The sequence below is a fragment of the Canis lupus genome, chromosome 3, assembly GCF_003254725.2.
Source record: "Canis lupus dingo isolate Sandy chromosome 3, ASM325472v2, whole genome shotgun sequence".
Lineage (NCBI taxonomy): Eukaryota > Metazoa > Chordata > Mammalia > Carnivora > Canidae > Canis > Canis lupus.
In genome coordinates this window covers 17960930-17976600 of record NC_064245.1, presented here as the reverse complement: position 1 = coordinate 17976600, position 15671 = coordinate 17960930, and the positions used below count along the sequence as shown (strand labels likewise).

The window sequence follows — 15671 nt, the reverse complement described above, 5'->3', positions numbered from 1 at the left end:
TTAGAGTCTCACCCATGTATTCTGAGATGATTTTGAATAATAAGTCAGAAGGAAGCTGAATTGTATTTTAGAGCAGTATTGTAAGGTACGTTAGCTTTCACCCACCTCTACCTTCTGATTTTAAAATGGATTGTTTCCATTGAGTATTTGGAAGTGACTCAGTAAAGTACATAATGCTGTGATGTGAGGTTTCTTGTACTAAGGAGAGATACTTTTATTCATGTTTGATTAACCATTTTCAGAATAATACATTGTTAAACAAACTTTGTACTATGGTTAGTCCATGATTCCTAACAAACTTTGTACTGTGGTTAGTCCATGATTCCTATCAGCAGCTTATCAATTGAATGTTTTCTACATGAAGAATATGTTCACTAAAATGTGGCAGTCACTTCAGTGGAAATGTAGTGTATTGGTGCACATTAAGGTAATTACACCATAAGGTTCTCTGTGGAGTAGTCCATGTGAGAGATAATAGTGGAAAGGGAGGAGGGATTGACATATTCAATTGACATTTGACAATTGTCAATTGACAATTCAATTTTAAAAGCATAGCTGATAGAATTTGAGAACTAATTGCAGAGAATTAAAAAAAAGAAGTCAAGGGCTTGAGTAACCAGATAGGTTATCGATCACAGAACATAGGAAGTCCTTCAGTGGATAGGAGCAAATTTCCAAGTAAAGTCTTGTAGGGAATGGTTATACCTGAGTATATATCTCTGATTAATTCACATAATCAAAATCAGTCTTGTTGAAGTTTTAAATTTAATACAATCTGATCATTATTTTTGCCACTATTTACTCATAAATATGAGCATTTCCCTTAAGTTAATGTAATTTGTTTTATTATAAGCCATGGTTGTAATAGACACAGAAATGTAAAAAACAAAAACAAATAACTTTTAATGGTGCAAGCAATAAAATGAAAAGGTCTCCAATTCAGATTTTGTTTCTGAATCACAGATTTGTAAACATTTCCAAATGAATTGGTATCCTGCAAAAAAATTCAAAATGTTTATTTAAATGAGGTAAAAATGTTTATAAGTGTATTGTTCATAAGTAATAAATTATTAATTTAAATAATAAATGCTATTTCTTTAAGTTGAATAATTAATATTCAACAAATATTTATTAGATTCTCACTAGATCTTAGCCAATGTACTGTTAAGCATACCTCAATAAAAGACATGAGCCCTGCCCTTTGCAACAATATGGATGGATCCAGTGAATCAGAGAAAGACAAAGATCATGTGATTTCACTCATATATGGAATTTAAGAAACAAAACAAGTGATAAAGAAAAAAAAGACAAGAAAGAACAACTGGTGGGTTGCCAGAGGAGAAGTGGGTGGGTGAATGGGTGAAATAGGGTGATGGAGATTAAAGAGTACACTTACCGTGATGAACACGGAGTATTATATAAAACTGTTGATCCACTATACTGTACACCTGAAACTAATATAACACTGTATGTTAACTGTACTAGAATTAAAACAAAAATTTAGCTATTTAACTTAATTTGAAGTACAAATATGAATTGAAACTAATTGTGAGAATAATGTGTGCCTTTATGTAATAATCATTATGACATAATTTTGTGGCATAATTCTAAAAGGAGAAATGGTACAAAGAATTACATAACAGAGAAAGAATATGGTAATAGCTATAGGAAATTTATTTCACTTTTTATTCCTTAAGAACCTGAATGAAAGATAAAAGCTTTTTTCTTTAAAGGCCCATAGAGCGGCCCCTGGGTGTTTCAGTCCATTAAGCAGATGCTTTTGCTCAAGTCTGCCTTTGGCTCAGGTCATGATTGGCTCCACCCCCAGCTTCTCCTCCTCCCTCTGCCCCTGCCTATACTCTTTCTCTCTCTCTCTGTCTCTCTCTCTCTCTCTCTCAAATAAATGAATAAAATCTTATAAATAAATAAAGGCTTATAGAAATGTATTTGGTTTGTCTAATTGTGAATCAAATTTTTGCTATGCTTATTTCATTTTAGCTATGCCAATGCACTGATCAAATAATTATCAATAATAATTAAAAGTACTTCTTACATTGAAGCAAATACTAAGATAACTAAATCTTAAGTTGAAGTTGATTTTTAATGATAACAGAATATATTAGATATCCACATATTGTGTAAAATCCTATGGAAAATATAGGACTTCTTTCCTAAGCTTTTTCTTTTTTTTTTAAACTTTTATTAAGCTTCAGTTTCCTCCTCTGAAATATAAAATGGAGGCAATGATCTCTAAATTGCATGGGTTATTTAGGGATAAGATGAAATAAACGTTTAAGATAAGATAAGATGAAATAACGTCTTGTAAGGCATTTAGTATAGTACCTGGCATGTAATAACCATTCATTAAATGGTAATTATTATTATTGTTATTATTACTGATATAAATAAATGAGTGCTTTTTTGGCTCTATACCAGATGAAAAAGACTAGTCTTGGTGGTAATGCATGACTCATAAAGATCTCTTCCTCAGAAAGAAAATTACTTAGAAAAGAGAAGAAATAAAAACACAATAAAACACCTCTAAAAATTTCTGAAAGAGGGGCTGAGTTGGTTTGTCTTGTTTTTGTTTTGTTTTGGCAAATTCTACCATTGTTTCTTGCAGAATGGCCTTTTAAAATGTCTTTATTTGTGAGGACAGATATGCCAAGCAGTCTACCTTTACCAAAAATGAGCTATGACAAAAATTGTGATATGTATAAGGGTTTTTTTTTTTTTAATGATAATTACCAACAGTTGATTGACTGACTGAAGTCACATACTAAAACAAATAACTTGGGCAGCCTGGGTGGCTCAGCAGTTTAGCGCCGCTTTCAGCCCAGGGCGTGATCCTGGAGACCCGAGATAGAGTCCCAGGTCGGGCTCCCTGCATGGAGCCTGCTTCTCCCTCTGCCTGTGTCTCTGCCTCTCTCTCTCTCTGTGTCTCTCATGAATAAATAAATAAAATATCTTAAAAAAATAAATAAAACAAATAACTTAATCTATGTACATATACAATCTAAGTGGACGCTCCCAATCTCCATCTGCTTCTGATTCTGAGTAATAGTGACTGATTTCCTTAAAGGTATGTGTTTGTCAATTTTAATTATTGGATGTGATGAGAAAACGACATGCTTCATGTTCTGCCAATCTTGTGTTATTTACAGCAGCAGGGACAAGGATATACTAAAGACCGGACATATACAGAATGTGCCATTCGAAAACTGTAAATGTTGATTGATTTTGGTACTGTATTTTCACTATGGCAACTATAAAAAAAGTAATCATGATAAAAACCTGTTCAGACCTGTTTCTGACATTCAGAGGTTGCCAGAAACTATTGCATTGCATAATATACCTCCCTGACACACCTAAGGCATTTAGTATTCAAGGGTCTTGGATTCCATACATTTTATATAACTGTCAAAGTAAGTATAAAACATAGAGAGTTGGGATTTGTAGGAGAAGGAAGGAAGCAAGCAAGCCAGTTAGCTAGCTAGCTATGAATGTAAGCATAATAGATTTTGTGTTCTGTGACATGGAGACCATAGGAAAGGCATCCAAAAATATTTAAAGTATTCCAGTGAAAATAGTTATATTGTTAAGTGTAATGTTTTTAATAAGAGTGAAAATTCAGATTTGGTATTGACAGAGTATTTAACATTCCCTTAAAGGCTGAAGTAGTGAAAAAGATGCTAGCCCCGGGTGGGGCAGGAGGGTGGAGAGTGAGGTCGGGCAGGGGGAGGGGAGAGATAGTAAATGTACTATGTAATCTCAAGGTAGTGAAAAAAGATATGAGAAATTAAGTATGGCCTTATTCCAAGTGTTTTGTTTTTAGGGACATACTACAGGCAGTCTACTGAGCATACCAATAAAAAAAAATGATAATCTTTCCTTTTCTGGGTTCTACCTTGGTGCATAAGGAATTAACTATGATCATTGAGTTCAATTGATGTTTTATGTTTAGCACTCTGTTAAAGTTTTTCAAATAGTTTTAAATGTTTCTTCAAATAATTTTAAAAGTTACACAGATAATGCTGATTAAAAGTTAAACAAAGGAGAGCCTGTCACCACAGAATGAATGCATTAGTCATGGAAATGTCATTATACTTTGTGAATTCCATTATCATTGGCATTGCCACATTGGCAATGGCCAATACATCAGCAGCATACAAAGTTCTCTTTGTCTTTAGCATCGGATTAATGTTATACACAATTTTCTAATGAAAGGGATTTTGCAGACATTAATGATTTACAAGTAGCAGAAATAATTTAGAGCTCAGCATTTTGTGTGTTTTTTTAATCTTAAAATATCTTTCTTTTGTCATTGAAACAAATGTTTAAAACAGCTTACTCATCAGTTAACTTTGGAAGAAGAGAGTAAAAAAAACTTTTCTGATCAGGAGATGCTAAGTGCATTAGAAAATGAGACCTATAAAAATTCACAAAATAGAGTAAGTGGATGATTTAGATTCAAATGCTGTTTAGTTACGCTCAAGACAGAGTACCATAATAATAGTAAATATTTTAACTTCAGGGAAAATAGGAAATTAATAACAAGATCTAAAAGGTATTAATACCTGCAAGATTCTGCTTCAAGGCAGGATGAAATAATGGGGACCAGATTTACCCTCAGATCTGAAACAAATGAAAAAAATGGAACAGTGTACAAAACAATAATTTCAATAGGCTAGCCATCAGGCAGTGGAAGAATAAGGATCTCTGAGGTATAAGAACAAACAGGGTGAGTTTAATAATTACCCTGGAATACTGTCTTATAAAATTTTCTAGATTTTGACACAAAAAGGAGGAACTGAAGTGGAGTCTGCAGTCACAGAACTAAGGAGACAAGATGGGAGTCTGAGGAAACCAAGGTGACTAAAGTTTTCAGACTAGAGTACTGGAACAGAAAGAACCCTGGAGATTTGCAAAGGGTTCTTAGTGTTCAGCTGAGTACTGACTAGCCCATGTGTACGAGGAAATGACCCAAGTCTAAGAAAGCATCCCCTAAAAGGCAAAAGAGAATAATGGGAGGTGCTTACACAAAGACAAGAATAGTGTCTTTTCCCACTATTAAACTAAAAAACCACAAGATCCACAAACCTGGGTAGAGTACACAGAAGGATCTTGCATCAGCCCTGTTAGAATGAGCAGCCTGAGCACATGGCCCAATACATCTTAATAGCAAGAATTGAAAAGACCAAACTGCTTCCACATGCATCCTAGGACAAAGCTCAAAAATATAGGAATACAAATATCCAACACCCACAGGGGTAAAATCACAATATTTGATATTCAATGAAAAACTATAAGACATGATGAAAGGCAAGAAAATATGACACAAAATTAAGATATTAAAACAATAAATCAACTAATACTGAAATTTTTCAGGTGTTAGAATCGGCAGACCACGACATCAATACATTTATGATGGTTGACTCTATGCATTCAAAAGTTAAGCAGAAACATGGTAGATATTAAAAGTAAACTAAATCAAAATTTTAGAAATGAAAACTGCAAAGTGTGAGATGAAAAGTACCCTGGTTGGGATTAATAGCAGATAAGAAATAGCAGAAGGAAAAATAAGTAAATTTGATAAACAGCAGTACTAATTATTCTAAAATGAAAAAGAGGGATCCCTGGGTGGCGCAGCGGTTTAGCGCTTGCCTTTGGCCCGAGGCGCGATCCTGGAGACCCGGGATCGAATCCCACGTCGGGCTCCCGGTGCATGGAGCCTGCTTCTCCCTCTGCCTGTGTCTCTGCCTCTCTCTCTCTCTCTCTCTCTCTCTCTGTGACTATCATAAATAAATAAAAAGTAAAAAAAATAAATAAAATAAAATGAAAAAGAGAAAAGGAAGTCAAAATAAATCAACAGGGCACCCGTGAGCTGTGTTGAAAAAATTAAGCATTTCATATATGTGTAATTGAGACACCAGAAAGAGAGGTGAAAGAACACTTAGTGGCTGGGCAAGGCATTTTAAAAAGTAATGATTAAAAATTTCCAAATTTCTTAAAAACAGAAGAAATATGAAGAAACTATACAAAAGCATATCATGATCCAATTGAACAAAACCAACATACAGAGGAAAATCTAAAAAGCAACAAAAATTAAAACCAAAAAAAACCATACAGAGGAAGAAACAAAAATTTCATCAAATTTCTTGTCAAAATTATTTCTGTAAAACACAGCAGAGCCTCTCTCTCTGTGTCTCATGAATAAATAAATAAAGTTTTAAAAAAACATAGCAGAGCAACATGTTTAAGTACTAAAGGAGAAAAAAAACAGTCAACCAAAATATTTTTCAGAATAAAGGTTGGGGGTACCTGGGTGGCTCGTCAGTTGAGCATCTGACTGTCGGTTTCAGCTCAGGTCGATCTCAGAGTCTTGAGATGAAGTCCTATGTACGGTTCTGTGCTCACCGGAGAGTCTGCGTGAGATTCTCTCTCTATATATCCATCTGCCTCTCCTTCCCCCTCTAAAATAAATAAATAAATTAATTAATTAATTAATTAATTAATTAAATATTTTTTGAAAAGAATAAAAGTTGAATAAGATGTTTTCAAATGTACAATAGCTGAAATAAATTATCACCAGGTAATTCTCAAGATGTAACAAACAAAAATTGAGCAGCACGATGCTGGACTTAAACTTCAGCACACAAAATCAGATTACATGCAATTTAGAAGGAGATTTTCAAATTGAATAAAAAAGCAAGGCACAATTATACACTGCCTACAAGAAACACACTTCAAAACTTCAAATATAAAAACAGCTATTGGTTGAAAGTAAAAAGATGGGAAAAAATTGGATTGACTCTATTTAAACAACAAAGTAGATTTTAGAGCAAGGTGATACCAGAGAAAAAGAAGACCATTCCATAACATCAAAGGGGTCAGTTTATTGAGAGGATATAATTACCCCTAATATTCAGGTACTTAATAACTAAGCTTCCAAATATACCAAATATACTATGCAGGGCCACCTGGGTGGCTCAGTCAGTTAAACATCTGACACTTGATCTCAGCTCAGGTCTTGATCTCAGAGTTCTGAGTTCAAGCCCCACATTGGGCTCTATGCTAGACATTGAGGCTTTAAAATATACTTTTTTATAAACTACTTTTTTGTAAATTATATACATATATTTTTATATCATGCAAAAATTTATCAAACTACAAAGAATACCTGACAAATCCACAATTATAGTTGGGAATTTAAAGACCTGTCTTTCAAAAATTGATAGAGATTTTTAAAAAGAACAGTTGGGAGAGCAATTTTAAAATATAGAATATTTTTAAAGGTTATCATCCAACATGACCTATTGAGATTTATAAAACACTCAAACCAACAATAGTAGAGTACACATTTTTATAAAGTACACACAAAACCTAGGCTAGTAAATTCACAATGACTAAAGTTATAGAGAGTATGTCCTCTGACCACAATGGAATTAAACTAGAAATCAACGGAAAGATCACTGGAACATCCTCAAACACTTGGAAACTAACTGGCACACTTACAAATAATCCATAAGTCATAAAGAAATCAATAGGGAAGTTTCAAAGTATTTTGAACTGAATAAAAATGTAACAATATATCCAAATTTGAAGGATCTTGCTAAAGCAATATTAGGAGAAAGTCTATAGAACTAAACGCCTATGTTAGAAAAAGAAGTAAGGTTTCAAAAATATGACCACATAAAAAGAAAAATAATTTTTAAATTAAAAATACATAGAAGAAATGAATAATAAAGAACAGGGCAGAAATCACTGAGATAGAAAATGGCAAAACAATAGAGAAAAATCAGTGAGACCAAGAGCCAGTTCTTTAAGAAGATCGATAATGTGACCAATCTTTCAGAATGATCAAGAAAAAAAAAAAGAGATCTGAATTACCAATATCAAAACAGAAAAGTGGCATCACTACAGATTCTAAAGATCTTAAAAGAATAGTAAGGGAATATTGTATATACCAACAGATTTTCCAATTTTGGTTAAATAGAAAATTACTTAAAAAGACACATATTACCGAAACTCATTCAAGGAGAAGGAGGTTTTCTGAATAGCTCTATATGTATTAAAGAAATTGAATTTATATTGAAAAATTTTGTCACTGAGAAAACTATTGTCCTAATGTGCGTTTTATTGATGAATTTTATCAAAAATTTAAGGAAGAAAAAATTATGAATTCTATACAAGTTTTTTTGGGAAAACTAAAAAAGAGGAAATATTTCCCAACTCCCTAAAACTAACATTGCCCTGATACCAAAATGAGACAAGGACATTACAAGACAAGTACTAATCAGTGTTCCTCATGAGCATTGATGCAGACATTCTTAATATAGTTTTAGCAAATCAAAAGGACAGTACATCACAACAAAGTGATAACTATCCTAGTAATGCAAAGTTGGTTTAATATTTGAATATTAATCAAATCAATGCATCATATTAACAAACAAAACTGGAATAAATGTTTTTGTGATTTCAATAGCAAAATAGTGTTTGCCAAAATTCAATATCTATTGCTGGTAAAAACTCCCAACCAAGTAGGGATAGAGGGGTGTTTCCTTAACTTGATAATAGCATCTATAAAAAAAATTACATAACTAGCCTCCTACTTGTATTCATTTGCTAGGGCATCCATAACAAAATACCACAGACTAGATAGCTCAAATAAGACACTTATTTCCTCGCAGTCCTAAAAGCTAGAAATCTGAGATTTAGGTGTTGACAGGGTGGATTTCATATTGAGGCCTCCCTCCTTGCTGTCTTCTCCCTTTGTATACACTTGGTCTTTCTTCTGTACATGTGTTTGCGTGTATTTTCTCCTCTTATAAGGAAACTAGTCATATTGGATAACAGCCCAACCTAAAGACTTCATTTTAATTTAATTATGTCTTTAATGACCTCATTTTCATATACAATTATATTCTGAGTTACTGGAGGTTAGGACTTCAACGTATGAATTTGAGGGGGGCACAATTCAGCCCAAAGAAATACTTAATGGTGAAAAACCGAATGTTTTTACCCTGAGATCAGAAAAAAAGCATGGGTATTCATGTTTGCCACCTCTTTTCAATATTGTATGTGTGTGTATACTTTATATCCGTTGCCAACAAGTACAGTTAAGCAAGAAAAATAAATTAAAGCCATTATTATTAGAAAAATAAGCAAAATTCCATTTATGCAGAGATGACATTAATCCTTTATGTAGAAAATAATGATGTTTTCTACAAAAGAGCGACTCAAACTAGCAAGTGTATTCTGTAAGTTTGCAGGATGGAAGATCAATATACAAAAATCAATTGTATTTCTATATGCTAGCAGTGAATATCAGAAATTAAAATTTAATGAAATAGCAATTACAATAATGACAGAATTCTCAAATACTTAGAGATGAATCTTTTAAAAATATATGTAAGGACCTGTACATGGACAATTGCAAAACACTCCTGAGAGAAATTAAAGAAAACCTAAGTACATGGAAATGTACCCAGTGTTCACAAGATCGAAGAGTTGAACTGTTAATGTGTCAGGTCTCAAGTAAACACAATTCCAATCAAAACTCAGCAGGCTTTTATTTTTTGTAAAAGTCTACTCTCTAGTTCAAAAATTCATATGGAAATTCGGATGACTTGGAATAACCAAAATTTCTTTGACAAAGAAGAACAAGTTACATTCTAATGCTACCTATTTTCAAGAATTATAGCTACCGTCATCAAGATGAAGTGGTGTTGGTGTAAACACAGACAAATTGATTGGTGGAACAGATTAGAGAGTCCAGAAGCAGACTCCCACATATATAGGCAATAATATAAAGGTAATTCAGTAGAGAAAGGATAGAAAAAAATTTCAGAAAAAATTATACCAGAAGGTTGGATATCCACTGCAAAACAAAAAGCTTTGGACCATATATTCAAAATAACTCAAAATTGATCAAAGACCTAATTTTAAAACTTAGAATTATAAAACTTCTAGAAAAATATATGGGAAAACCGATGTGAATTTGTGTTAAGCAAAGTTTTCTTAGCTATGATGTCAGAAGTATAAGCTATAAAAGGTCAAAAAGTATGGTTCAATGCACAATTGGGTTTCACCAATGCTAAAAACTTTTGTTCTTGGGCAGCCCTGGTAGCGCAGCGGTTTAGTGCCACCTGCAGCGGTTTAGGGCATGATCCTGGAGACGTGGGATCGAGTCCCACGTCAGGCTTCCTGCATGGAGCCTGCTTCTCCCTCTGCCTGTGTCTCTGCCTCTCTCTCTCTCTCTCTCTCTCTGAATAAATAAATAAATCTTAAAAAAAAAACTTTCGTTCTTCCAATTACATTATTAAGAGAATTTTTGAAAACAAGCCACAGAATAGAAGGAAATATTTGCAAATCAAATGTCTGAGGAAAGACTTGTATCATGAATATAAAAAGAACTCCTAAAACTAGACAGTAAGAATACAACCCAATTTTAAAAATAGGCAAAAGAGGGATGCCTGGGTGGCTCAGCAGTTGAGCGTCTGCCTTTGGCTCAGGACATGATCCCTAGTTCAGGGGTCAAGTCCCACGTTGAGTCCCACATCAGGCTACTTGTGAGGGGCCTGCTTCTCCTTCTGCCTATGTCTCTCTGTGTTTCTCATGAATAAATAAATAAAATCTTAAAAAACAAATAAAAGGCTAAAGAGCTAAACAGGCATTTCTTCAAAGAAGAGATACGGATTGCAGTTAGACACATGAAAAAATTATCAATATCATTACTGATTAGGAAAATACATATTTAAACCACAATGAGGAACAACACATACCTATTAGATAAGAAAGGCTAAAATTTTTTTTGACTAACTAGAACAAGTTTTAGTGAGAATGTGGAGCAGCTGGACACTTATATATTGCTGGTAAGAGTGGAAAATGTTACAACATTTTGGAAAATAATGTATCAAATCCTAAGAATATTAAATGCACACTTGTCATAGGATCTAGCTATTCCCCTCCTAGACATTTATTCGAGAGAAATAGAAAGCATATGTCCATACAACGACTCATGCATTCATAGCTACTTTATTTGTAAAAATAAAAAACTGGAAGCAACCCAAATATCCATCAATAGGTGAAAGAATACATAATTAAAATACTACTAGGGAGGTACTATGAAGGTCATGAGGAAACTTTTGGGAAGAATGTATATGTTAATTATCTTGATTGTGATGATAGTTACACAGGTGTATATATGTCAAAACTTGTTAAATCATACAAACTTTAAACATGTACCATTTGTTGTCTGTCAATCATACTTCAGTAAAGCTGTTTTAAAAACGATATGCTCAAACCCATGATAGGATCTGTACAAGATAATGAGTACTTGCTATGTTTTCTTTTTAAAAAAAATGTATTTCAAAATAATTATAATAGAGAAGAAGATCAAATCATTGCCTCTAAGGAGTTGACAGTTTTCCAAGAGATTAAGGCTGTTTTTATCTAATAGTTGGGAGAATTGAAGTTTATAGGAAAACCAACCTTTCTGTTAATAAAATCCTATTTTAAAAATTCAGAAGAGGGAAAATTTGTTTATGGTTAAAAGAAAATAGCCATATAGCCATGATAGAGTTGACATTTCAACCATGGCTTGAAAAATAGACATAATTTCAGCAGGGAAAGAAGATGAGAAACAAATTCTAGGTAGGAGAAGGAAGAAGAAAAAGGCAAAGAGATGATGGAACATGTTTTAGGAATAGCAATCAGTACACTTAGAGTAAAATGTTTGGAAAGGTCTTGTGGAAGATAAGCATAGGAAAAGTATGTGGGGCAAATGGGACTTAGAGGCCTGGGGGACGCCTGGGTGGCTCAGCGTTTCAACGTCTGCCTTCAGCTCAGGACATGATCCCCGGTCGGGGGATAGAGTCTCATATTGGGATCCCTGTGAGGTGCCTGCCTTTTCTTCTGCCTATGTCTCTGCCTCTCTGTGTCTCTCATGAATAAATAATTTTTTAAAATAAAAATAAAAAATAATCCTGGAATCCTGGGGTGATAAGGGGTGTTAGAATATATCTTTTTCATCTTCTTCCTACTACTGATGAAGAAATTAGTCCCATAAGGGTAAACTGAGTTTAGTGTCTACAGCTTAAAAAAAAGGGGGGGGGAAGGGTTGTTGTTTTTTTTTTCTTTTATACCTGGTACAGTAAGCACTCAAATAATTTCCAAGAGGGAAAAGTCACTTCAGCATGGCATGAGATATATATCATTGTAAATTTTTTAATTAGCATTTTGGTTTCTTCTTTAATTGACTAAGTAGTCTGGTGACAGTGAGTCTTGCCCTGCAAAGTGGAGACATTGGGAGCATGTAAGGCCTCAACCCAGATCCTGACAAATTCACCACAGTGATTCTACTACCATAGGGCCACCATTGGGTAGATATTTTCAAGGAGATTTAATGACACAACCTTTGGAACAAAGGAATTGGGGAGGCATACTTCATTTGAAAATAGAAACAGCACTTAGTTCTATTGTTCTAATTTGGTTTTGAGCACATTATTTATTTTTTAAAAAATTCAAACAGACTTAAAAGTATTTGTGTTTCCTTCTCAGAAGTGAGGTTTTGAAGCCTAAGTCAGCTAGTTTTCTTCTTGTAACACCAGTCTGTCTTTTTGGAATCGATCATTCTTTCTTTAAACAATTATTTATGGAACATTTGTATATTCCAGGCATAGTAATAGCTTATTAAAATGTAAAATATAAAATCAAAAAGGCTTGGCCCTAAAAAGGGAGTTTATTCCTTAAGAAGTTATGGTATACTAATTGCTTCAAATTGTCCCTTCCCATCTCTATTTGTCATAACAAAACTTAACACAGTAAGCACATATAAAAAATACAAAATGGTAGAACCCCCAAGAGTGTTTCACCTCATTTATTTATTCATTTACTCAACAAGTATTTATTGAGTATCTACAGATGACAGTAGCTACACTTGTGGTGAACACAGCAGGTATAAATTCATCAAATCACCAAGTTGTACACTTGAAACTAAAATAACATTACGTCAACTATATTCAAATAAGTGGAATAAAGAGAATAAAGATAAGAATCTATGCATTGCCATTTTTTGAATGACTGCTCACCATCGCAATTTGAGCAACAGATCAACTATTTTCCCTTTGAGTCATTGAATCCTAGGTTCTGATAAGAAAACAGCTTGTTTTCTTAATATTCTTGATTAATTTTAACATGATTTTAAAATACAGGTATTTGTTTCTTACAGGTTGCATTTCTGGTGTCCGCATATGCAAGTCCCCAGCTCACAGATGAGAGCTGTTCGGCCGTGGCTGCTGTCACACATTATCTGTATCTTTGCCAGTTTAGCTGGATGCTCATTCAGGTTGGTATTTCATTTCCTCCTCCCCACTCCTTCTACTTTCCAGTGACTCTGCATGGAGAGTCTTCCTACCTGCTATACTTTATGCTGAAATGGAAATGATTCCATATATCCATTACCACATTCCCTTGAGATCAGGGGAAAGAAAACTTTATAAGCCAAACAACATTAGAAATGCCTGAGTGGCTCAGTTGGTTAGGCATCTGCCTTTGGCTCACGTCATGATCTCAGGGCCCTGGGATCAAGCCCTGCATCCGGCTTCTTGCTCAGCAGGAAGTCTACTTCTCCTTCTCCCTCTGCTCGTGCTTGCTCACTCTTGTGCCCTCTCTCACTCTCTCAAATAAATAAAATAATTAGTTAATAATTTATTAATAAAATAAATAATCTTAAAGAAAAAAAAATCTCATTTGGGGAAATGAGAAGAAACATAGTAGGGGCAGAAATAAGGGAGTGGTAGGTGATGAGGCCTGTGATGTGGACCCACAAGCCCAGTAAGGAATATGAACTTTTTTCTAGGGGAGGTAATAGAATTAAATCACATGATAATATTTGTATTTTGGAAATATCTCCCTGTTTGTAGTGAATTGGTGACAGAAGAGTTGGTATGGGAACTAAGCTGTTTCCATGCAAAAGAACAAGGTGGTGTTGTGGCCAAGCTGGGAGTGGCCGAAGCAGCAAAGGGAATAAGATAGCTTTTGAGATTTCTTTATTTTCTCTAAGTATAACAATAGAATGTAGAGATTGGTTAAGAAGAATACAGATGGTTGAACCAAAAATGTTCCCCAGGTTTCTGGTGTGAGTGGCTGAAAGGATGGTGGTGCTTTGAACTGAAATAATGACACCTGAAAATTGCAGGAAGGAGGATAAGAATTTTAGGACATACAGAGTGTGAAGTTCCTCCAGTGAGAATTGTGAGAGAAGTGGGATACACAGGACTAAGTCTCAGAATGGAGGCCCAGGCTATATAAATACTTTAGAAAATTGTTGACTTACAGTTGAAAAATAAATCCACTGCTTTGGAAGAGAGAAAGTACAGGGTGAGAGCTGAAGAGTTCTAGTATACTCTTCTGAGAAACTAGTAAATGTTGGGAAGAGACTTGAACTCTTCCTTTTCTGACTAAAATCCCAAATTCTCTTTATTGTCCTATGCTGATTTACTTGATAAAGAAGCAAATATGAAAGTTGGATCCAACTCGTCAATTAAATGGCTCAACTAAATGAAATGCTGCCTTTGGTGATGCTTTCTACATAATAGAATTGTGAAATCTTTCACATGATAGAAGTTGTTTCATATGTGTTTTTGAGTATGCTAGTGAACTATTTTATGTAAACAGATGCATTCAGTCATTTGCATATTCTTTTCTTCTTGTTGAATAAAAGGGTGTGGGGTTTTCACTGTACAGCAATAGCGAAAGCATGTGAGAATACCATAGTGACTCGTGGAAGGGATATTTTCCCAGGTACGATATTATAGTTGTATGCAGAACTGAACTGAGTTACTTAGTTAATAGAAGTAGTTGCAATAATTAGAGCTCTGAATCTGGGTTTGAATTCTGCTTTTGCCACTATCTTTGTAACCTTAATCAAGTTACTGACTCTTCCAAGGTTTTGTTTCTTAATCTGCATGTGATAATAATTCCTTCTGCATAGAATTGTTACTTCATGGGTCTTAGCTCTAATAATGGAAAGTTTATGGTGTTCTCAGAATCCCCCCAAATTAAAAAGTAGAGTTAAATCTAAAACATATAACATAAAACTTAATATTTGCTGAAATCAAAATATTTGCTAGACTCTCAGCAAAATTTTTTAAGAGTTTATCAATGCTGAACTTCTTATGTGCACTTTGTGCATGTTGTTATTTATCCACTTGGACTGAGGTCCCCAGGGTTATGTGGATGATCTTTGTCCATGTCCCTGACTTACTCAGTTTTTGATTAATGACTCGGATGAAGACACAGGAAACTGTCTTATCAGGTATACAGATGATATGGAGCTGAAAAGACAGCTGAAACAGTGAGCTACCTGGGTTAGGGATGCAGATAGAATCAATATAGAGAAAGTGCTGTGACAGATGGAAAATTGGAGTGAAAGAGACATAATCGGATAGGGGTTAGGATGAACAACTTGAAATATTAATTTAACACAAACTTATTAGCAATTTAATGTGTGACCAGATTGCTTAAAACAGTAACTACAAAAACAACACAGACCTAGGTTACATTAATAACAGCTTGGAGGCAGGTGAAGGAATCGTGGTTACACTGTAATCTACAAATGTTCAGGACAAGCTTGGGACCCTGTAACTACTTTTATGAATCATGTTTCA

At 34.2% G+C, this 15671-nt stretch overlaps 1 protein-coding gene across 1 annotated transcript in view; it reads left to right on the top strand.

Moving 5' to 3' along the window:
* ADGRV1 (adhesion G protein-coupled receptor V1) overlaps positions 1-15671 on the top strand; it is a 517368-nt gene that overhangs the window by 318396 nt on the left and 183301 nt on the right. The window contains exon 84 of the mRNA XM_025438360.3: positions 13232-13348. Within this exon, the coding sequence (XP_025294145.3) occupies positions 13232-13348 (117 nt within the window). The remainder of the gene's footprint in view (positions 1-13231; positions 13349-15671) is intronic.